Source organism: Abramis brama (genome assembly GCF_963993115.1).
Source record: "Abramis brama genome assembly, chromosome: 19".
NCBI classification, from domain to species: domain Eukaryota; kingdom Metazoa; phylum Chordata; class Actinopteri; order Cypriniformes; family Leuciscidae; genus Abramis; species Abramis brama.
In genome coordinates, this window is record NC_139981.1 from 19,289,447 (window position 1) to 19,315,352 (window position 25,906).

Genomic DNA, 25,906 nt, shown 5'->3' on the forward strand with positions numbered 1-25,906 from the left:
CTTATTTTGTGTTTCACAGAAGAACGCTTGGAACAACATTTTTTTGGTCAACTTCCCTTTAGATTTACATTTGTGCATCTGGCTTTAAAGCAATCGCCAATAATTTATATGTTGATATGTCACTCTGTCTAGTTTCCACCTTTTTTTAATATTTTGGCACATTGCTATTTTTGCTCTATAAATATGTATGAGCATTACTACCTTTTAGCTTGTCTCAGTATTGCTGTCACAAAGTGTCACCTTCCCAGAGTACGTGTTATTCATTAAGGATCTCAATGTGTGGAATCACACTTGTGGTGTCTGGCAAAACTGGCATTCATAGCTTGAAAAAAATGTGTTTTTCTTAGCAGTTGGTTACAAATATGGTTCCACCAGCCAGCCAATAGAAAACTCTGCCGGAAACGTCTAGAGAAATCGATTTTCTCAGCGAGACCCGGACTGAGACAGATTCGCTATTGATTAGGGAGTTCATGGGGTAGTCACAGCGAGCCAAGGGTGTGTTAGTGAAATGCTCTTAGACTGGATGCTTCATAAATCGCACACAAACCACCACGGCATAACACCATTTCAGATACTCCCAGGATTACTCCTCCCTCGCGCGCATAAACTGTCCATCAAACCCGCTGAAAGCACTGTGAAAACTACAGCCTGTTTCTGTCAGCATCTGACAGGAAATGGCTTGACATGTCGAGGCGTCTGAGGTAGTACTCGAAATTAAATATCGAGATCAGCAGATGGTGTCTCGAGACCTTTAAGGTCTCAGATGCTGTACTTTTAAGGAGCTGCACCTGTGTTTGAGTCACATGATCCTGTGCTGTGTTTATGACATTACTGTGCTCAGACCAGTAAATGAGTTGAATGTTTCTTCTCTGAGCTATTCTATAGCTAGCGACGAGTTAAGCAGTGAAATGCATATTACTGAAGGTTAAAAGGTCCCTCATTCAAACGAGCTGTCATTAAAGAGCTCAAAGGGATATTAATCAGAAATTAGATTCAGTCTTCCATTAACTGCATTATGTATCTACACCGGTTCCATTTACTTTATGGGTCTCTTTTGAATTTCTGAGTCGTTTCCAAAAATGGATTTTGTGCACCATCCTCAAATGCCGATAAAACATTATGAATACGAAATGGTCTCTGGGAAGAAGTTGTTGAAAAGCTACAACTGATCGCAGTATTTAGAGTGGGTCCTCTTACTTTACTGTTCATAAATGGATAATTTAAAGGCTATTTTCTCAAATCGCCAGCGCAGCAGCACTCGAGGGTCATTTTGAGATGGGGTCATTTGAGATTGAGATGCAGTGGAGGCTGTTGGGTTAACCTGCACAATGCTGCATTGCCATTGGACAGTCACAATATATGTTCTATTGTTATATCTGTCATTCTATCTATCATTGTATATGTCTGTCTGTTTATCAGTATGTCTGTCTATCTATTGTTCTATTGTAATATCTGTCATTCTATATATCTGTCTGTCTATCATTGAATCTATCATTTATCCATCCGTCCGTCCGTCCGTCCGTCCGTCAGTCTATAGTTCTATTGTTCTATGTATTGTTCTATCTATAGTTCTTTCAATCTATTTACCATCTACCCACCTTCATATCATCTATCTTTCTCTCTGTATGTCTGTCTGTCTGCCTTTCTGTCTGCCTTTCTGTCAATCCATCTAATTTAGCAGTCGCATTTATCCAAATTTTGAGTTGCAATTCTACATTGTTTGTACACTCCTCCTAAAAAACATTCTCAATTCAATTCTGAATAAAGCACAACCCTGACGTATACATAAACACATTTCTTCTGGTATGTAGGTTCACATGTAATCCAATGCTTAGTTAGTTTAACAGCCCACAAATTCAACCTGTTTTCTCAGGCCCATCTGAATAAGCAGAAGAGGAACAAAACATCAGAGAGAAGCTCTCCAACCCAGACATACCCCGAACTGACCAATCAAACAGAGCATTCCATGTCCTCAAGCCCTCTGTTTGACTGCCGGCATGCTAGTTTGTTCAGCCGAGCTATGAAAGCAGTGCTGCCCACCACTTAGAATTCTAATTGGATCCGCTTTCTGAATTCATTGTTTCTTTAGATGGTTATTAGATGGCTGTGTTTGTTCATATTGATTTCCAAGAGGCAGACGAAAAGAAAAAGAGGCCCAGCAGGAGGCCTCGCGGCGTGGAGAGAAAGGTGAGGGAAGAGAAAAGAGGGAGAGGGGACGAGAGAGATAAAGGTCTGTCTCGGGTGCGAATAGTTTAAGAGCTGCTACGAGCAATGCTTTTTATGTTTTAAGTGGACAGGGTTTTGTTTAGTCCCAGCCTGGAGGGCAGCAGCAGCCAGTTTGCCTACAGATCAGAGCATGAAACAGTGTGAACGGCTCACGTTAATAAAGATACACATTGTTTGATTTAATGTGCTGGGGTAGAGAGAATGCCTCCTAGAGTATAACTCCTAAGTTTTTTGCGGCTCCTAAGCTTAAACATATTTATTTTCCGAGTACCATTACACACAACAGAAACAGTGACAGAACAAAAGGAAAATTATTTATTTATTAGAAATATTATTCTTTTTTTATTATTATTATTTTTTTTAAATAAAACATTACTGGTTTCTTATTCACATGTTTCTACCATCTTTTCTTTTTCTATCACTCGTGACATTTTTTTTCTGTATAATTAAAGGGTGACTACTTCAGAATAGGGTGACTAAATCAGAATATATAAAGTTTAGATTTGTTTAACCTGGGTACTACATGATTCTCACCTTCCGTTTGTTGTTTCGTAGTTTTGATGACTTTTACTAATAAATAATATTAATAGTATTCTAAAATGTGGAAAGCAGTGATAATGAAGAATGAGTAGGTGTCTCTAAACTTTTGACCGGTAGAGTGTCATATTATCTTCTTTTAATATAACACAAATGTTTTACAGATTTTGTTTTTAAACTGTGTCAGTATGGTGCAAGATGATCAGTTGTATAAGTCTGGCCTGAGGTAATAGTGTCTATCTCATCCATACGGCAGTGGTTAGCAGTCCAAAACAATTGATATTGAGATATTTCTGTATAATGTAACTTGATCTTTTTATATGAAAGTCATGTCTTTAGGAAAGAGAAGATGGGGACAGATGTGGTCTTGATTTCACTTCAAAGTTATAAATGGAACTTGTTTTGCTTCTGTATTTTGGGTACAAATCATCTTCGTGGTTTGTCCTGCTTTTAACTTGAACCTCAACAAAGATGCACACCCACCACAATGGCATGGCACTGATTGGAAGTATAAGAAACCCTGATTATTTTTCAGAAATTATCATTATTGCACAATATTTTTTAAACCAAATTCTGCCAAGATTTTTAGCAGACCCATTTTAGCACCTTCAGCTTCATATTTATGGTGGAGTGTGTCTCACAGGACTCATAAGGTTAGACCATGACCCATTCCTCACTTGGAGGGAGTGGAAGGTTATTTTTTTATTTTTTATTTTATTTTAACAGCAGCACTAAAAGCAAACACAACTTTAATGAAGCACTAAAATTTTAGGGCTCTGGTTCCCAATTATATTTCACTTGTAAGAGTTCAGGGGCGTCAGTAGAGGCACTGCGAACACATGATTATTTCAGAGTCGGTATTGTTTGAGTCTTAAGTTGTCCGCCCTTGTAAAGAGGGCCACAGTAAAACTGGCATAATAGATTTAGCCAAGGACACATGAAAAATGGGTCCCGTTTTAATGAGTTTGTTAATACAGGCCGGTTAGGTGAAGTGTGATAATGTTGGTGGTACATGAGGGGACATTTCAGAGGGAGGAGGTGATGATTAGCGTAATGTTGGATAAAATAACCTTATCGTTCTATTCATCAGATAACATTTTCAAAGTTATACACACATTTATTCCAAGGTCAGTGATTAACAAGTTGGTTTGAGTTGAAACAGGATTTGATGCTTATAGCGGAATGACCCGTCTCCTGAAACACCCAGCTGCCGAAATCTCTTCTCTAATCTTCGCTCTGGCCTTGAACAGATCACTAGCTAAAACTCCACTGGAGCTTTTGATCGCGTTCACCAGATTTCTGGCAAGATTTGAACTAATTTTCCATAAAACTCTTTATGGATCAAATTGCATATCTCAGATGCTCCAAAATGGCTTGTGGAAACTTCTAATGACTCAACTGAATGCGGAAATAAACACCCACTAAGTTTCCAAAACCTCAAATATTGTTGGTGGTTTGAGGCTGCATCTGTCAAAGTGAAAGCAGAAAACAGACATGTTATTCTCAGACGACTTCTTCTATCAGCATTTTCTCACCCTCATGTCATTCCAAACCTTATATGACTTCTATGGAATGCAAACACACACACACACACACACACACACACACGCACACACGTGTTGATTTAATCAGAATAAAAAAAAAAATGGTGAACTGTTCCTTTTTTTCTTTCTTCCTTCTTCTTTTTAATCCTTACACCTCTAAGAAACTTTGAGGACTCCTGTAGATATAAAATTCTTCTGAGACTGATCTTTTTAAAATACTTTATTTTAAAGCCCTTGTTTTAGTAGAAGAGAGGAAGAATCTTCCTCTTCATCTTCCAGTGACAGGCTTTTTTTAAGATAAACTAAATTAAAAAATGTTCCCTATCCATTTTTTTTTTACTCAGAATTTATTTAGCCTCTTTCCTATCAGAATGTGTTGAGGCTGCTCATCTATTCAGATTAGAGAGGGAAAATAACAGTCCTCCAAGAGGAAGCTCACAGCTTCGTCATATAAATGATGGTGCGAAGATGAGAGGACACCAGAGCCTTCTTCTACTCTCCCTCACAAACACCCACTTGACATTTATTGCTGCGACTGCAGTGTGGTCAATTCATGTGTGGAGAGTGTGATTTTGCCCTCAAGGATGTTCCACGCATTGAAGCTGGAACGAGTTTTAAAGTGTGAGGTGGGGGGATGGAGCAGAAGATGGGTGCATTGTGATTTCACTATTGAGCCCATGAAAATGAATTAGCTCTGGCTGTTGTTGATAGGTAATCTTCATAGACTGTCCAGTCACTTATCTAATTAATATTGACGAGACAAACCTTCGCCTTGTACTGTTCATAAATTAATTGATATTGTGTGCAGATGTATGGCCTTGCAGATGTTCCACGCTGTTTTGGCATTGAGATGCAATATCGAGGCAGTTTTATGCTTGCTCAGATATTTTTTTTTCATTACCTTTAAATTTTAATGAATAAATAATCCAGAGACTGGGTTTGTAGAAGAGCTCGTCTCTGAGATGTTAAAACTGAAATGTCAGCAATGGAAAACAAAACAAAACAAGATGCAATTTTAAATAAGATTTTAAAGAATTGAATCAATTGCAGGGGTAAACAACACACTTAATGGCTTTTTCTCTGCATAAATTTCCAGTTTTTTGAAAGATTTGTGAGTGATAGGTAGGTAGGTTAGGTAGGTAGGTGTTGCTAGTGTTGCAGGAAGTAGTACTTCAATGGATAGACACCCGGATCAGACATCTTTTTTTTCTTTTTTTTTCTTAGTGCAGAGGGCAAAAATCCCCCTTACTTGTTTGAAATGCTACCAGGTGCTAAAACTATAGTGAATTATAGCCTGTATCAGAAAGCCTGGAGAGGCTAGAGAGGTATATTATATATTCCAATGGCCCCTCTGGGCTCCAGGCTGTCCATTTTTTTTTTTCGGTTCTATCCACAGAGGAATCCATGTGGGTAAATGTATTGCTTTTCTCCCTGCTTGGTGAACTAACACTTGTTTTGTCTTTTCACAGTCGCAGTCTCGTAGTCAGGGTGTCGCTAGACTCTTTTAACTGGGGCACAAACCCCAGGAAATACGTCTGTGCCCCAATAAAATATTACTGATAAATCCTTGTCTGATGGTGGAGATTACCATATAACAACCTGAGAATCGGTTTCCTTGATAATATTTCAGCAGTGTCATGTGTGTTTTCTATCAGCTCTTTAGAATCAGCATTAGCGATGCCAGAATCACTTGTATGATCTAATCAGTCAAACGGGTTTGCAAAAAAAAAAAAAAAAGAATTGTTCACAATTTAGTTTCATTCATTCAGACAGTTCACTCACACACTCACTCATGTTTTCTATGTATTATATATATATATATATATATATACAGTGAGGAAAATAAGTATTTGAACACCCTGCTATTTTGCAAGTTCTCCCACTTAGAAATCATGGAGGGGTCTGAAATTGTCATTGTAGGTGCATGTCCACTGTGAGAGACATAATCTAAAAAAAAAAATCCAGAAATCACAATGTATGATTTTTTAACTATTTATTTGTATGATACAGCTGCAAATAAGTATTTGAACACCTGAGAAAATCAATGTTAATATTTGGTACAGTAGCCTTTGTTTGCAATTACAGAGGTCAAACGTTTCCTGTAGTTTTTCACCAGGTTTGCACACACTGCAGGAGGGATTTTGGCCCACTCCTCCACACAGATCTTCTCTAGATCAGTCAGGTTTCTGGGCTGTCGCTGAGAAACACGGAGTTTGAGCTCCCTCCAAAGATTCTCTATTGGTTTTAGGTCTGGAGACTGGCTAGGCCACGCCAGAACCTTGATATGCTTCTTACAGAGCCACTCCTTGGTTATCCTGGCTGTGTGCTTCGGGTCATTGTCATGTTGGAAGACCCAGCCTCGACCCATCTTCAATGCTCTAACTGAGGGAAGGAGGTTGTTCCCCAAAATCTCGCAATACATGGCCCCGGTCATCCTCTCCTTAATACAGTGCAGTCGCCCTGTCCCATGTGCAGAAAAACACCCCCAAAGCATGATGCTACCACCCCCATGCTTCACAGTAGGGATGGTGTTCTTGGGATGGTACTCATCATTCTTCTTCCTCCAAACACGTTTAGTGGAATTATGACCAAAAAGTTCTATTTTGGTCTCATCTGGCCACATGACTTTCTCCCATGACTCCTCTGGATCATCCAAATGGTCATTGGCAAACTTAAGACAGGCCTTGACATGTGCTGGTTTAAGCAGGGGAACCTTCCGTGCCATGCATGATTTCAAACCATGACGTCTTAGTGTATTACCAACAGTAACCTTGGAAACGGTGGTCCCAGCTCTTTTCAGGTCATTGACCAGCTCCTCCCGTGTAGTTCTGGGCTGATTTCTCACCTTTCTTAGGATCATTGAGACCCCACGAGGTGAGATCTTGCATGGAGCCCCAGTCCGAGGGAGATTGACAGTCATGTTTAGCTTCTTCCATTTTCTAATGATTGCTCCAACAGTGGACCTTTTTTCACCAAGCTGCTTGGCAATTTCCCCGTAGCCCTTTCCAGCCTTGTGGAGGTGTACAATTTTGTCTCTAGTGTCTTTGGACAGCTCTTTGGTCTTGGCCATGTTAGTAGTTGGATTCTTACTGATTGTATGGGGTGGACAGGTGTCTTTATGCAGCTAACGACCTCAAACAGGTGCATCTAATTTAGGATAATAAATGGAGTGGAGGTGGATATTTTAAAGGCAGACTAACAGGTCTTTGAGGGTCAGAATTCTAGCTGATAGACAGGTGTTCAAATACTTATTTGCAGCTGTATCATACAAATAAATAGTTAAAAAATCATATATTGTGATTTCTGGATTTTTTTTTTTTAGATTATGTCTCTCACAGTGGACATGCACCTACGATGACAATTTCAGACCCCTCCATGATTTCCAAGTGGGAGAACTTGCAAAATAGCAGGGTGTTCAAATACTTATTTTCCTCACTGTATGTATATATATATATATATATATATATATATATATATATATATATATATATATATCAGAAAACTAAAAGAGGTGGATATTTACCAACAATCTATTGTAGAAAACAAATCTTTCAAATGTCTATTATTTTATTAGGGAAAGGCATATTATATCCATATATTTGTAACAGTATCAGAAAAAAAAAAATCATCATAATATGGGGACACTTTTTTTAATGGGGATTCCCACCATTTTCTCTAAAGTAGGTTATTGTATACGGCTCTGGCCCTCAGCTAAGTGTGTATTTACGTGCAGGCTTTGTCAGCCACTTTCTCTGGTTTTCCTGTGCTTGTCACATGATGGTGGATTTACCTGCAACATTGAGTTATGAGGGAATGAAAAAGCAAGCTTTGACAGAGAAGACAGTACTAGTAATTTTCTCAGGCTGACATCGCTGCTTCTCACAAGCTGTTTAAGGAAACATGCTCGCTGATTTTGACACTTCTTGTCAGGACAAGACATTCTCACATACTCTTGTTGTTTGCGAGCTCCTACTCATGGTGTCAGAAGAACTAACTCTGAATGACTACAGAAAGGATAAACAAAGATGGATGAGAGACGTGCCAGTGGCACTCCAGAGAAGACGACACATGTCTTTCTGTGTCATGTTTGCATCTCCAGTATACCTTGCTCCTCTCCTTTCCTGTAAGAGGACGCACCTCCTGCAGAGGAAACCCAGCACGACTCCACATAAGTGAGAAAAGAAAAGAGATAGAGAGATGTGATGCAAAGGTACAAACGCTACCTTACTCCCTGCAGTTATTCCAGACGGCAAACTATGTTTAGAACACAGACATCGCTATCGTTTAATCTGAAACCAGCTGAATCTATCCATAAAGTGTAGCTGAATGTTTCTTTGCATGAAGGTAACGTCTTTTTGTAACAACTGGCTGACATCTTAGGCCAGTTTCACCCACCTGTGTTTTATTCATTAACCTAAAAGATGGGCATTTGCGGAATGCAAATTTCGTTCAGCATAGATTTTTGGAGGGCATATTTACTGTGTTTCCAAATTTGTATTATCTGATTGATAGCTCAAGCAGTAAGCATGTGCAAATACAGTAAGCACAGTTAATTCTTAGTAAATTCCATTCTGAGTACTTAAATTATAAAACTGTTATCTGGACTGGGCCATTAAAAACTTTATTACTATCAAATAAAATGTACATTCAAATGTTAATTAATTTGTATGTATTTTTTCAAACAAAGTGAAAGAATTGATAATTTACATTTATGTATTTGGTAATTCAAAACAACATTTGAACAATATTAGCAATAATCTTTTTTTGGCATAAATGCATTGAAGTAACTTCATTCAACTATCAATGAGGACCAGTAAGAATCATTTTCCTTTTGATTACATAATAATGGCAATACACACTGCTTACATGTGCATTATGAATGCTAATGCGAACCTGGCGATCAAAATGTGTTTATATTCTTGTTGCAGGAGCAAAATATAGGCCTTGGAAAGCAGCTTTGAAGGATTTTTTATCTAAGAGGGGACGTGAGCAAGTGTTGATTTATGCTGAGTGCAGGCAGTATGCTATCATTCATGAGGAGAGGTTTGATTAAAATGCAGGGTTATGGGGGCTCTGCTGGACACCACTAGCAAGTCTTGAGAAAACGATGGAGCCAGTGGCCTCCACTTGTCATTTTTGGAGCATCCTTCATTAGTTGCAAAGTCCGAGACTCACTCTCTGTCTGTCTTTCTGTCTCTGTTGGAAAATAGAGGGTTGTGTGGCTGTCAGCATGTTGGCGAATGCTATTGTGCATTCAGCAGTCATGTTAGCTGATCATTTGCCATCTTTTTCATCTGACCCCACTTCAGAGGGCACTATTAGCATTATTATCTTGTAGAGTCACTGTTGCTAACTCATACTCTATCCATCTGTGTATCTTGCATGCAAAATATATGATCATATATAGATCAACTCATACTTGTCGGTGCATACTGTTGTAACAGTGTAACTTGCAGAAAGAGTCGATGATAAACTGATGCACAAATGATTATAAAGATAGATAGCTATCATTACCTTCTGGAGAATAAATGATCTCAAATATTTATTTATTTATTCATTCTATATATATATATACAGTGCAATGCATAAGTGAATACACCCATGCTAAAGTTGACTAAAAAGAGGAATAAAAAATCATATTTTGGAAATTGAACTTAATGCCTTAATTTAAAAAATTAGGAAAAATCCAACCTTTAAGGACACCAATTTTCTTTGTGAATGAATAATGTATCGTAAATAAATAAATGTTCTTCCTTAAAATACATGGTGCATAAGTGAGTACACCCCTATGTTAAATTCCCATAGAGGCAGGCAGATTTTTATTTTTAAGTATTTAAAAAAAAAATTTTTTAGGATACTATGCATCCTGATAAAGTTCCCTTGGCCTTTGGAATTAAAATAGCCCCACATCATCACATTGCCTTCACCATACCTAGAGATTGGCATGGGGTACTTTCCATAAGATCATCTCTCAATGCAAATCAAACTAGCTTTTAGGCTAACTGAAATAAAATCATGCCAATCTCTAGGTATGGTGAAGGCTATGTGATGATGTGGGGCTATTTTAATTCCAAAGGCCAAGGGAACTTTATCAGGATGCATAGTATCCTAAATTTTTTTTTAAAAAAATACTTAAAAATAAAAATCTGCCTGCCTCTATGGGAATTTAACATAGGGGTGTACTCACGTATGCACCATGTATTTTAAGGAAGAACATTTATTTATTTACGATACATTATTCATTCACAAAGAAAATTGGTGTCCTTAAAGGTTGGATTTTTCCTAATTTTTTAAATTAAGGCATTAAGTTCAATTTCCAAAATATGATTTTTTATTCCTCTTTTTAGTCAACTTTAGCATGGGTGTATTCACTTATGCATTGCACTGTATATATATAAGATTGTTCATGTGATCATATATTTTGTATATCCATATATTCATATGGATATCGATATATTCGTATATCAATATATTGTATATCCATATATTCATATATCCTGTTTTATGCAGAGATTGTTATGCAATGTTGTTTTTAATTAGACAAAGCTGTAATGATTCAATTCATAGAGAGTCATTTATTTTGTTCCTGAATGAATTACGGTTTTCGAACAAATTAGTTGAGTGAAGGATTTAATGACTCTTTTAAAAAGCCAGTCACTCGTTTTATTTCTGGATGAGTTGTTTTGGTTCAGTAACTCATAGGCCTACTTGTTGGTGCCTACTAGTGTAACAGTGTAACTTGCAGAAAGAGTCGATGATAAACTGATGCACAAATGATTATAAAGATAGATAGCTATCATTACCTTCTGGAGAATAAATGATCTCAAATTTTTTTTTTTTTTTTTTTTTAAGATAAACATTTTTGTAGTTTTGTGAACTAATGAACAGAAATATACTTCAGTAGTTGTATGTGTGTTATGTGAATTTTCACTTTTTCTATGGCCCCTGTTCTTTTGTTTCGACATACACAGTGGATAGCCCTTAATTACAGTCTAACACCACTGTCTGCCGTCCAGCTCTAATTGATCAATGCTCTATTAGTTGTATGCTCATGTTACACTGACACACGCTTCTGTTTCCCCTCATTTTCACAACACACCTGTATCCAATCCATTAGAAAGCCAAAAAGTGGGCAATATTTCCCTCAAGGAATTGCATGTTCCTCAGCTGCAGTCTATTTTTCAAAAAAGTGACTATGGCATTATTGTCAAATATAAGCTGTTAGCATTTGGACTCCATTTTTTATCCATTGGGAGGACAGCATGTGCTAGTTGACATTTACTTACTGGCGTATTATCTAACAGATCAAGAGCCCCAGAGTGGTCACGAAAGTAACGCCCGTGCTGTGACATTTAACGATATCCTGTAGTCTAGTGTACATAAATGCAAGCTTTTCAAACGTGGCTTTCTTTATGCTCCAGAGGGAAAGAATGCTGAAAAAAGCATGTCTTGTTGTTTCGCCATCGAAGTACTGTAGGGTTCTTGTAAGGAGAGACTTCAAGAGCAGTGTATTTTTGCTGACATACAGCTTTAATTCTTTTCTCGCTATAATTCCCTAACATCCTCTGCGTTTAGTTTTATAGATGCTATTTTAATTTTATATTATACATCTGTGAAGAATATCTTGGCTTGCCTAAACCCCAGGCTTGATTTACGCAGTATGGTGCTTAATTTATTATCAGTTTTTCATCTTATGGGCACAATTTAGGAACATTACATTTGAATGTTTTATGCATAAATTGTTATGCAAAGTGGTTTTTAATAAGACAAAACACTTTTTAGCTTGTTAAAATGTCTATTATATAACTGATCTTAAATGGGTCACCATGGCATTCCAGTCATGTCAAAAGAAGATTTTGGTTAATAAAATAGAATTTTAATGAAAATGTCTGTCCTTAATATATTATTATGTTCAAAGAGCAGGTCAGAACACTCGACCATTGCTAGTTATGAGAAAAAATCGAAGTTTTTCACCCAGCACTTTCTCCACAGTCCACCTGATGACCTCTGGTTTCTTAAGCGATGTTCTGAGGCCCTTGTTCTTTGATGTATAGATCTGGCTGTTCTTTTCAAAAGACAAACCTTTCAGAAGCCCATCTCTGAAATGATAATTCAGTTTTAGCTGTGATTTCAAAAACTCCCAAACCCGCAATCTCTCTCTTTGCAGCACACAAGATCAAAACAATGTCTGGCTGACCACTGTCCGACCCTCTTAAGTGGTCTCTGCCCGTCTTTGTTTTGATGAATGCAGGTGAATGCATTTGCACCAGAAGGACTGAGAGTTTGCCGTTTTTACATTATGAAAAGTGGATATGGACGATTACTGGAACAAACTGAGAAATGACTGCTGGGATTTTTTCAGAACAGGGTTCTGAACATTGGTCACTGCAGTGCCAATGCGTGGACCTAATTGGTTGAGCTAAAAGATTCAGCCAGACCTAACCCTAACCCTATCTCTATCTCTAAACCTAATTAGGTTAAGCTCCACCCCTTAGATCCACAGAGGTGGAGCTGGACTGGGTCGAGCTCCATCCATTTGGCCCATTTGGCTCTGCAGTTAGCACTACTTGAAACAGTCTACTCTTTGGCATTGACGAACATAATGTTGTTACTGTTTTGGTAGTGACTGACCTATTACAACTTTTGAACTATACCTAAAGTAGAGATGCACCGATGCATCGGCCAACAATCGGTATCGGCCGATAAAAGCAATTATTTTCACTATCGGCCATCAGCGATGATCAGTGCCGATTATATCCTGTCAATCAAAAGAGTGCGGTAAAACATGATTGATTGTAAATCACACTGAAAATCTCTCGTGTTGAGTTAGTTAAGGCAAGTAAATGCGACAATAATCCATTAACAGCTGAAAACAGCTACATAAAAGCAGGCTCTATTTAACCCTATGAATCACCCGTAGTTCAAGCCAGGGTTGCCAGATCTGCAGTTTTTCCCTATACTAAACATTATTTGTAGCGCGCCTCTCATCCAATAATCGCAAATAGCTCTGTGCTTTGTTACTTCTATAAAGAAACAAAGTGTCATCTTTCAAATTCTGTCAATTTTATCACGAAATTCAAACAATAAATGGCTCTTTAATCTTTAAATGGAAATGAGCTGCTGCTCCCCGCTCCCTTTCTAGAATGTAATTGTTGAGAATTACAACTTATTGGTTAGCATTTTGCTTCATGATCATTCTTGTAAAGATGTTGGCAACCAACATACCTTGTGTTACTGATATGTGTCGATGTGACTGGCCTTTGCAAATAAACATTCCACTCTTAGTACAAGTCTTTTATATTTACAGAAAACATACACAGTTAATCACCTGACTGTATTGTGCATAATAAATGTGCGTTTATGAATTAGACATACGGTGAGTGTTTTCGGGTATAAAAATAACAGCATGGCTCTGGTCTCTGTGAATACAGTCAGAGACCATTTCAGAAAAGTGATTTGCAAACATTCACAAATTATAAAGTGCAATACTTAAGTGTTCGGGATATGAAGTTCATGAACAGTTGGTACTGACACATATTTGAGAAGCAACTTTTGAACTGACCCTCGTTTGTAAAGCAGTCTGGTGTAAAATGATTTGCACAAACATATACGAGTTTAGCTCATGAAATTCAATTAAATTCATCCACTGCGTCCTCAGTGGCTCTGATGCCTGGAGTTTATGGAGACTCTTATGTTCATTACTACATCCAAATATAGAACAGTTATAATGATTACATAGCTCAGACATTTTATCACTAGCTGTTCTAGCGATGATATAAATATGGCGGACTGTGTGCGGATCACTCAGGGCGGGATCTATGCTAATAGGGCAGAGATTGTCACCATTCTTTGACCTCACAGTAGGGTGAAAACTGGAATAGCTCGTTTTGAGACACTGATTTATGATTTATGATTGTGTTTCTGATTTGTGGGGATTATAAAAAAAGGAGTGCTTGGATTTTTTTTATCATTATAGGATGGTTGTTTACACACACTGCCAACACACATTTATGTCCAAACACCATGTAAAAGTGAATCTTGCATTAAGTTTTATTTGTATTGTGTCTTTTGAAAGATGTCAAGGTTTGTCTTTCTCCCTCATTGTCAGTGCCATGACTGTACAGTGCTGGGATTAGTCAGATTACTTCAAGTAACAAGCAGCATGTTACATATTAAATTTAACATAATATCAGTTACTTTTTAAAATAATTACTGTAATGCACATTACTTTTCTATTTATTTGATTTATGTTACTGTTTTAAATTATTTTATTCAACCACAGCTTTTTCACATGCTTGAATACATCGGGTATATAATAATGTTTTATTAAAATATTTTGTTCTTAATTTAAAAAAAAAACAATTTTGTTTTATTATTCAGGATTATTCATTATATCCAATTTGAAGTGGATCTTTCTTTTTTTCCACTTTTGTTGACATAACTGCATTTATATATATATATACAGTAGATAGATAGATAGATAGATAGATAGATAGATAGATAGATAGATAGATAGATAGTGTGTGTGTATATATATACTATTTATATATTATTATTATTTTTTATAATTAAAGTATAAAAATATTATATTAAAATGTTTAACATTTAAGTCATTTAAATAATAAATATTGAAAAATAATTTAGAACATATTTTAATAAACAAAAAGACGCTAGTGAAGGGTTGTGCATTCCTGCAGTGTAGTTCCATCAGCTTTTTTGAAGTTACATCCCTGTGATTAGTAACAAGGGATTTATTTTAAAGTTGAAAAAATTGTTTATAGTCATGAACAAAAATGACTTCAAATCGCATATCTCTGAGGGTTCTATGCCAGCTATGAAAATGCCACTGAGATGTTAACGGAAAGCTTTCTCCAGGTAACATAGACTGCCTTGGGTGCGATCTAAAAAAACATATTTTGCCTAATTTGTGCTAATATTTTTAGTATAAACTGTTTAACATTGCCGGTCTCAAGACCGTATCTCTGTTCGTATCAGTCAGGAGAGGTATTGCCGTGCAGAGGGTTGTCAAAATATTTTACCACGGTTAAATTATTTACTCAGAGGTTAGCATTAGCCTTTGCTAATCGTCTGTACCCCCAGGAGTGATATATTAACTCTATATATCAACATCACCTTCGCCAGTCTAATTATACATGCCTTTTTATTCGTGACCGCCACAGAGCGACATCTTCCACCCCGTTTCTCCAACGTTTTACAAATCACCTGATGTATGTGTGTGTGTGTTCATGCATCGTTTAATCTCGTCTGTTTATTCTCCTCTCCCTCTTTAACCATTGGCAGATCTCCGGATGTGAGTGCTTTGTGAGTGCTTTGTGTGTGTGTGTGTGTGTGTGTGTGTGTGTGTGTGTGTGTGTGTTTCTCTCTCATGCTTTTCTCAACTCTTTAATTACTGTCCTGTCATGCAAGGCTGGCTCAGGTGTGTGTAATTACGCTGGTAATAAGGCCTGGAAAGTCTCCACCTGCCTCTCGCTGGGCACTCTGGCTCCACACACACTGTCTTTCCTCTCTCTCCTTCTCTTTATGCTGACAGACAGGACTCTCTTCATCATTTCCCATCATGCCATTATGAGGCAGCTTTCTCTAACTGAACAAAGCGTAGCGCTGATGCCTGTCCTTTTCCCTCATTGTCAGTGCCATTAATTGTACACAATAATTGTATGTACTAATGTAAAGCACATTAATATTATATAGTTTTTTTTTTATTATAATTATTGGTGCAAGTATTGTAGGAGAAATAATGTATGTGATTGTTATTGCTTGCAGTGGAATCCACTAGTTTTACATATAGAGCTGTTCTGTACACGTTTTGGTCAAAAATGAAATTTTGGTTTTTCATGGAGTATGTTACAAATGTTTGGGGTCAGTAAGATTTTTTTCATGTTTCTGAAAGAAGTCTGTTATCCTAACCAAGGCTGCAAATGATCAAAATATGCTAAAAACAGTAATATTGTTACAATATTTAAAATAGCTGTTTTATTATTGAAAATATATTTTAAAGTTTTATTTATTTCTGATGGCAAAGCTGAATTTCCAGCATCATTACTCCAGTCTTCAGTGTCACATGATCTTTTAGAAATCATTCTAACATTCTGATTTGCTGCTCTAGGAAAAATTCTTATACCGGTAATTATCAACGTTGGAAACGGTTGTTTTGCATAATATTTTTGACGTTGCAAAACAGTAACCCCTTTTTTTAAGGATTTTTTTTAATGAATAGAAAGTTAAAAAGAACAGTATTTATTTAAAATAGATGTTTTTGTAACAATGTAAAATTCTTTACTGTCACTTTTGATCAATTTAATACATCCTTTCTCAAAAAAAAAAAAAAAAAAAAACCTTTTCATGGTATAGCCTTTATGACTTAAATTAAGTGCTGACAAACTTGTCCACAGCAACCTAATGCATTTAGTACAAATACATAATTTACTATAATGTAATGCAATATTGTAACACTTTACCTTTAATAGTAATGTTCCTCAATACTGTGAACATAAAGTTTCGGCTTCACAGCACTGCCATAATGATGACAAATCGCTTATAACCCACTCACACACTACAGGGAGCTACACAGCCACCTCTTCGCTAGATAATATTCATCATTTGTTGAAAAAGGTACTGCAGTGTTCCAGTAATTACAATTATTCTAAAACACACATCACTTCTGTATCTTATTCATATCTCCTCCTACCTTTATGCCGATATACAGAGGGTCGAGAGCTGCGGCGGCCCACTTGTCCCTTTCATTACGCCTGACAGAAACAATAAGAAAATCCCAGCAAGAGTGTACGTGCCACAGCTAGTGCGTCAAAGTTTTTCTGGCAAAGTCCCCATGTAATTACAAGCCTGGGTGCCTGGCGGTGACAGATCGTTGGTAAGAGGGCCAGCTAAATGTCGTGGCACCTGCTGGGCTCTCCGAGACTCTGCTTCTGCCTGCAGCCACAGTCAAATTACAAGCAACTGTATCAGAGCAAAGTGAATGGATTGAAGCTGCTGTTACTTGGCCAGGTGTTTTTCACCTAAAAATGCAGTTGTGTTGCTGATTTGAAATCTGCTCTGAAGCACGACGGCTAATTCTGCTTTGGAACGGAGTAAAAATAGACCAACTAACTGGGAATATTGTGGCCAAAATGTAGTATTAGATTGGATGGATCTCAACGTCAGATCCGACCCTGGACACCGAATCCCTGTCGGAAGATATCCCATTTTGTCTGGCAAAACTAAATGAACAGTCTTCTATCAGCCTGAGAGTTTAAATGAGAAAGCCAAGGAGGAGCAAAAGCAGGAGATGAAGTGATGATAATAAAAAGAGCAGTTTATTGAATAAACTTAGTTGCAAATGTTTCAATGCTCAGACTTTGTCTGAGTGTTTCAATGCTCAGACTTCATTTGACCAGTACAAATCCAATAAGTGTTACAGCAAAAACGATGGAAGATTACTGCTTCACAACATCGTCCTGTGACGTTTAAAACCTTGACATGGAGACATTCTCTAATCTCCGACTCATGAAAACTAAATCCCTTGAAACCGTATAATAATAAGTTAAACAACAATAGCAAGAGCAAGGAAATAAGTAAACTAATAAGTAATATAAAAAAAATGACAAATGAATAATAATAATAAAATGATGATAAATCAAATGGCAACTATAAATGACTAATGATTATTAATGATTATAAAATTAAATCATAAAAAAACTACGAAAATAAAACCACACAGATGCATGGTTGCTCTCTTAAAGTTGCACACACTCGGGTTGCTATTGAGAATCCTTCGATCCTTCAGCAAGTTACTCAATATTGTTTTCTGAGCTGTTGTATAAAAGTAACAAGGTTCTCACCCAAGTGAGACTGTCAGTGAGTTATTAAAATGTACTTGTATTCATATAGTTATGGCATGATGGATGTCCGAACACAGGCAGATGAGGGGAGTGTTTGAAACTTTTTTGTTGTTGTTGTTGAAAACATGTTATTTTTTGCAATTTTGTCCCAGAGGTTGGTGGGAAAGCATTTCTCTCTCTGTTGCTCTCCCTCCCTCTGGCAGTGGTGCTTCAGTGAGGGTTGAGTTATGAGCGGCCTGGCCCGCACACAGCGATCTCTGCTTCTTCATTAGGCCTTCATTAACCTTCTCAGGCTGAGCTTCCACTCAGCCTACTAGTGGATATGTTTGGACACCATTCTTCATTTCCCACAATCCCCCGCTGCTCAGCACATCGTACGGGAACTGTGGTTCAGTGCCAGGCTTTCAGCACATTTACTGTAAAATGACATACAAGGCTCAGGGGACATACATTGACCTAATGCGGTGCACAGACACGTTCAGGAAGAGAAACTGCTTTTGATGTGTCAAATGTATGTCATTATTTTGACAAATAATATCCCTTCAGTGATGCCTCAATAGCTTTAAAACTGGGACTCTTAAGCAATAAAAAATACAGCCACTTATATACCTTCATGCCCTTGTGTTCGCCTGAGGATATCTGTAATATAGATATAGAAATATCCTCAGCAGGTTTTAAAAAAATGAGGTAATAATGTTTCAAAACTGCTTTTTGATCTCAGATCTCAAATTAAAAGTCATATCTGGAATGTTGGTGGCTGCCATATTAAGTTTGGGACTCTGGGAGGCTGATGTGATAAAAGTGATCATTTGATCAGCGTTAGTCCCTCAGTGTCTCTCTCTCTCTCTCTCTCTCTCTCTCTCTCTCTCTCTCTCTCTCTCTCTGTGTGTCTCTTTGTGTGTGTGTGTGTGTGTGGGGCCATGCCCACCGAAAACTGGAGCAATGGTAAACTTGCATTAATTCACCTAGGACAGCTTTACATTAAATAATTAATGTTTAGGAGGCTTTACTAAACATGTGAGCAAAGTCTCCAGTGAGTCTCATAAACAAATGAACAAATGAATTCATATGCTAATGAGTTAATTAGGACTATATATCAGCAAAATTCCCCAACCACAGTTTTACTGTGTATGTATATATGTGTGTGTGTGTAATATTATACAGTGGGGAAAAAAAGTATTTAGTCAGCCACCAATTGTGCAAGTTCTCCCACTTAAAAAGATGAGAGAGGCCTGTAATTTTCATCATAGGTACACTTCAACTATGAGAGACAAAATGAGGAAAAAAAATCCAGAAAATCACATTGTAGGATTTTTAATGAATGTATTTGCAAATTATGGTGGAAAATAAGTATTTGGTCAATAACAAAAGTTTATCTCAATACTTTGTTATATATCCTTTGTTGGCAATGACAGAGGTCAAACGTTTTCTGTAAGTCTTCACAAGGTTTTCACACACTGTTGCTGGTATTTTGGCCCATTCCTCCATGCAGATCTCCTCTAAAGCAGTGATGTTTTGGGGCTGTCACTGGGCAACATGGACTTTCAACTCCCTCCAAAGATTTTCTATAGGGTTGAGATCTGGAGACTGGCTAGGCCACTCCAGGACCTTGAAATGCTTCTTACGAAGCCACTCCTTCGTTGCCCGGGCAGTGTGTTTGGGATCATTGTCATGCTGAAAGACCCAGCCACGTTTCATCTTCAATGCCCTTGCTGATGGAAGGAGGTTTTCACTCAAAATCTCATGATACATGGCCCCATTCATTATTTCCTTTACACAGATCAGTCGTCCTGGTCCATTTGCAGAAAAACAGCCCTGTCATGCAATCAAATGCAAATGAATTACTTAAAAATCATACAATGTGATTTTCTGGATTTTTGTTTTAGATTCCGTCTCTCACAGTTGAAGTGTACCTATGATAAAAATTACAGACCTCTACATGCTTTGTAAGTAGGAAAACCTGCAAAATCGGCAGTGTATCAAATACTCCCCACTGTACATATGTATTAAAGTTTATTTTACTGTCTCTAGAATAAAACCTGTAAAGAAATTAAATACTATATATTGATATTTGTAGTATTAAAACGTATAATATAGTGTGATCTAAGACTAATAGTTAGGATTGCACACTCTCTTTTACTTCCTTTCTTCATCCCTCTGTTAATTTATCCTTTATTTCACCATTGGACATCTATACTCTGGGGCCATTTGGATATAAATAGCATAAGGCAGAAGCAGAAAGTTCTCTCCATCTCTCCTCTATCTCTCCTAAAGTCTAGGTGCCCTACTCTCTGAGCATAACGTCTGAAAATGATGCGGATGACCTCCTCTATCAGGACCCCTCACCTTTCCATTCACTCTCTGCCTGAGGGATGAGAGAGATGTAATGGTCTAAATAAATGCAGAAGAGTTCCCAGCAGGAAGTGTTTCTACCATGTGTTTGTTATAGTAGGTCTCAACTAGACGGATGCAACGCAAAAATGGGTTACGGGTCTGTTCTGAAAAAAAAAGAAAGAATAGTTAGTATGGTAAAGTAAAAAGGTTTATACCATCTGTCCAATCAAATCATATTATTTTGCTGCAAATTCATGTGTCACTTTGTAGATGCAAGCAAAATTAAGCAGATGCTTGCATAAATAGGTTACATAACATTTCCTCATTCTCAAGAACTATGAGAAAAAGTATGTAAAAGAAAATGTGACCCAGAAATATTAAATACAGTTCTGTGTTTAATTTTAAGGACATTTTTCATTACTTGGCCATGAAATCTGGATCCTGCAAACCAGTTGAGAACCATCAGCTTATTGACATTCTAGACTGTTCTGCCTTGTTCTCCATGGGCATTGAGGTTTTGAGAGAGAAGCAGAGATTCCTGTGGTTGTGTTGTCCTCTGTTTGTGTCCTGGCCCTTGGTTTTTATAGCTATCTTAAAGATTTGAAAAGATGAAGAGGTGAAAAAAGTGAGCGGGACCATTTTTTTCTCTCTTTCTCTTTATGGCCACGACACCCCCTGACATTCTCCTGCACAAAAATAAAAATGTTACTAGTCTCAAGTCAAGTCTTAACATTTACTCCAAAGGGCAGGCCATAAACTATTAATAGACAGCTGTCTGTCTGCACAAGTCTGTGAGGGAGAATGATTTTTATATTGAATCCTCATGTGGTTTGCCAGTAAGGGGGAGGAGAGGTGGTCCGGTCTCTCGCCATCCCGCTGGGATCCTGCTTTATCTCCCTCTCCATCCACCAGCAGACGAAACGAGAGAGGCCATTACAAGGCTGTCTGGGAATATTGCAATATTCAGCAGGGCGATTATCTGACGTCTCCCTGGGAGGCACATTTCCTCTGTGGAGGGAGAGAGAGGCGTACCTGTGGCGGAGAGGGAGAGAGTGAGGCTGATAAGGACCCTTAGAGTTGACAGAGAGGAAGTATCACCTTTCTTGGTTTTAAAGGAGGTCTTTCAGGGCAGGAATGAGTATTTATATAAGGACTCAAAATCTAAAGGTGATCGCCACAGAGTTTAATAACAGTTTATGACATGTAATGCTTCTGTTTTTAATTTTTCGAACTTATTTGAACTCTTTCCCCACCACTGATGGACTTTTCCGTCATTTATGGCACAATGCTTCCCAGCCATTGACTGAATTTTCCTGTAAGGTTGTCACTGTTATACTGTTTGGGGTGCTATTACTCATCTTCTGAAAGAGTGCAGAATCTCCGGATTAAAAGAAACAGAAGCAAGCGATAAAAGCACTGCTTATGCCCATTGTAGTCTTTGACAAAAAATACAATATTCTCAGCTTTTTGTTCAAAATATTGATTTTTATGAAACTTACATTCAAGTGTTAATGTAAAAAACAAAATGCATGAAGCTAAAACAAAGCCTCTGTTCTTTCTTTTGATATATTGCATGTTCAGATATTCATTCAACAAAATAATCTGGGGGCCATGAAAGTTTTGAGAAAATGATCAAAAAAGCTGGCAACTTTTTTTGTTTGTTGTTTTGGCGGGGATGGATTGAATTGAAACATTAACATGCATTTTTGAATTTCTTAGTGTCATTTGATCGTCTGTACAAAGGAGTTCACATAGTCAGTCACAAATGTAGTCATGATTAGCGAAGAAAAAGTTCAGGATCTTATTTCCTTTGTGTACATTTTTCACAATCCTAAACCTTTTTGTTTATTTTCAGATTTACAAAGTGGCCTTTTGAACCCCACTGAACATAATATGCAAATATAAAGAAAATGTTTGTTATTTAAACATTTGGTGGATCTATGATTTTGGTAATACACAAAAGATTGCCATCAACCTGTAGGGAATACACTGTGTGTGTGTTGTTTTATACTCTTGTTCACATGAGGTCTTTGTTTTGGGAACATGGGAAGAATCAAAAGAGGGTTTTGTATCGAGATCCCTGTTGTACTAGTGTAATCATAGAGATCTTAAGCAGGATGGTCAGTCTGGGTGGTCCGGAATGGAAAGAGATGGAACTGAATTGAGGATCCGGTCTCTGCAGTGATAAGAGAGTGCTGGCAGGTTTTATGTTTTTTGTTTTAATTTCAATCTTGATATTCTGCTCCTAAGTGACGTTGCTTGCATTCTAGCGAGCTGCGGTTAGAGATGACTAGAAGTTTGAGCTTAAGTGGAGGAAATGAAGGGTGGAGATGATTGATAATGTGTTCTCCTCTTTTGTATATTTTATTGTACCACTTATCTTGATCATGCTCTTGATTCAATACAATAAAATTCATTGTCAGTCCAGTATACAGTATGTAAACTGTGCACAGCATGCACATTTTCTGTATCCCATAATGCAAAGCACTCAGCTTGATATTTTATTGCCAGTGTGATTCTACCAGTTAAGAAATGTTTACATAAAATTAGGGTGTAAATGCAAAAATACCTTTTATTTTATTTCCAAAATTATAACTAGACGGCACTTACTAATTTAAAAGTCAACATCAATGTGACAACAATATAGCATTCTACTCTAAGTTTATTATTTCACAATGCATATGCAGAAATGGGGGGTTAAGGGGTTAAAGTAGTATTCAGTGTATACTGTGCAGTATACAAAACACTAGTAGTGGTCAGTTACAAACATAGTCATAATAATTGTTCATAGTTTTTCAATGTTGGCATGTTTTCTGTGTATGTGTGTGTGTGTGTTTTTTTTTTTTTTTTAGCTAGGCATATCATAGTCATAACATCTTGACTGCATAAATGTTATTAATATATTTATGATATTGCAGAAAATGCTAATTTTATCTGTGCATGCAAAATGTTCTGCAGATTTTCAATTGGAACATTCATCATTCCTACATTTCTACACTTGATTTAAATGTTTTGGCTTTTTTGATGATTCCTAGCTATTGTTTTGTGTATATCGATAGTTTACCAAAATTGCTTTATTAAATAAACTATGTATTACTGTTTTAGAACTAGACTAACACTCATTTGCGTTTTAACTTTTAAAAAAGTCTCTAAAAATACCTCAGTGTCATGAATGAGTCCCCTGAGCTCTAATTATGACAGGTTTGAGTACTAGTACTTTCATATTTATTAATAGTGTTGCCCTTAGCCATGTGTTTACCCAGAAAGGCATTGATCCAGGTTTCCATTATGCTAAATGCCTCTTTTCTACTCTTTCTGCAGATCGACCGTGTCATATTCTGCGTCTTTCTGGAGACAGATTATGAGATTTACAAGAGGAAGATGTCAGATTTCTTCTCCCCAGGTACTGTATCTTCTTATTGGAATCTTTACTTCATTTTATTTGTTGGTTGTAACACCCACTCAGCTCAAAGCTTGTTACTCGGGTATCAGGCAGGATTCACAGTGTCATGCCGTCTGACTGGCGTGACGTTTGTAGTAGAAGCACACAGATACAGCACAGCAGGCAGAGATTGGATTCCACATAACCAAAACCTGTTTATGGTAATGTACTGCCCAAGCTTCAACCCCACCTTTATCATAGAACTCTATCAAGATTCAAGATAACCGCAGTCAGACTTTCTTCTGATTAAAGGGCTAATTCATCCCAATTATTCATCCCATATTATCTTTTAACCCTACTTTTAACATAAGAGCGGGCACGACCAATTTAAACTTGACTGCAAGATTATTATAATTTAGTTATTATTTAGTTATACAAAAACAGTTCATTGTGCTGCTGGATGTTGTAAACTGGTATTTGTTTTCCAGTTATTTTAATTTATTAATGTCGTAACAAAGACACTAGTTTGTAGCGCAATTGTTTTACCGTTTACTACATTTTAAGTGTGTCACACATCAGACGCTGCTCTACGGCTAATGAATTGAAGTCTCGCACATACACAGAAAATAGTCTCTTTCCAAGAAAACTGAATTTAAAACCAGAATAAAGTTGCTCATATATTGAAACAGGTTAAGGGTTGGTTAGGACAATATATCAATGACATTTTTACAATTAAACAACCTGAAAAATAATAATACAAATACAGAACTGAATAGTAAGTTCTATAAAATAGTATAAACTGTTAATGCATTAAAAAAAAAAAAAAAAAAAAAAAAAAAAGCTAGGGTCCTAGAAATGCGGTTCTAAAACTGCTGCCTCCAGTATTGCAAGAATACCCTACTCGTGAATAAAGAAAAACTTTTCACGCATCATAAAAATCCAATTTATGCACTATATAATTTTCTACGGTCAAATGATAGCTTTGTTTGAGAAACAGACACATTTAAGTTATTCCTTGAAATTCTTGAAATAACTCTCCTTGGTGCGTTCATAAAGAATAAAAGATTTCCGATTTAAGCACAAATTTCTCTTTTGAGTTTGATCTTTTTAATGAATCTGGTTCAGAAAACCGACATGAATGTGACATGACATTCATCATCACTCGGCCCCGTTACAATGGTTAACAGCTCACTGGAGGAAAATTATCACTTAAATTCCCAACTGTTTTTCACGCAGACTTTTCAACATATTGCACGAGTTTCATGACACTTTTATGCTGCATTCCTTATAATTGAATGGAAAAGAGAGACCAGCAAAGTCCAGCAAATGATGGCATAATTTCTTGCTTAAATAATTTTCAAACAGGTTTTCCAGTCTCACCGTTAGTTGAGTCAATTACTCAAACAAACAGAGTAATGTTAAAGCAGCCAGGGGAAATCAGCCTACAAATGGCTTACTTACAGTATAGCACAATAAGCAGGGGTAAGAGAAAGCATTTTAAAATTGAAAGAAACAGCAACGCAGAAATCATGTTTAAAGAATACATCAAATATTACATAAAAGACCCACAATATGCACACTGAGAGGAAAGGAGAGTAATAGGAAAAGCATTGGAACGTGTTTTTGCTGTCTGCATCTCACGGTTTATTGCATTCGCTTCTCAGTTTGTAACCAGACGCCTTTGAGTGATTTTTGGTGTTTCCACAAACTCAATTTGTAACTAAGCTCTTAGGCCGCTAGACCATCCTGCTTCACCCTGCTGTCTGAGAATCCCATGAAATACTCTAGCGTATGAGTTTAACAGGTGTGGAGTGCTCCGGCTGCTTGTATTTCACAGTCCCGATAGCTTGTCTCTGAAGCGCAAACGTTGTAGCCCGGAGGTCCATATGTAGAGCAGAGGCTTTGCTTCTGTCAACACCCTCAGCGATCCTGAGCCTCAACAGCGAACCCCAGATGTCAGAGTCACGCAGGATGGCACCTCCTCGGTGACATTCCACCTCACACTTTTGCTCGCCTGTTTCGGG

At 37.3% G+C, this 25,906-nt stretch overlaps 1 protein-coding gene across 2 annotated transcripts in view; it reads left to right on the forward strand.

Annotated features, from left to right (window-relative positions):
• Positions 1 to 25,906, forward strand: part of macrod2 (mono-ADP ribosylhydrolase 2) — a 561,583-nt gene that overhangs the window by 475,984 nt on the left and 59,693 nt on the right. For both annotated transcript variants that reach the window (XM_084093701.1, XM_084093700.1), the window contains exon 9: positions 23,822 to 23,903. In XM_084093701.1, coding sequence (XP_083949827.1) covers positions 23,822 to 23,903 — 82 coding nt within the window. The remainder of the gene's footprint in view (positions 1 to 23,821; positions 23,904 to 25,906) is intronic.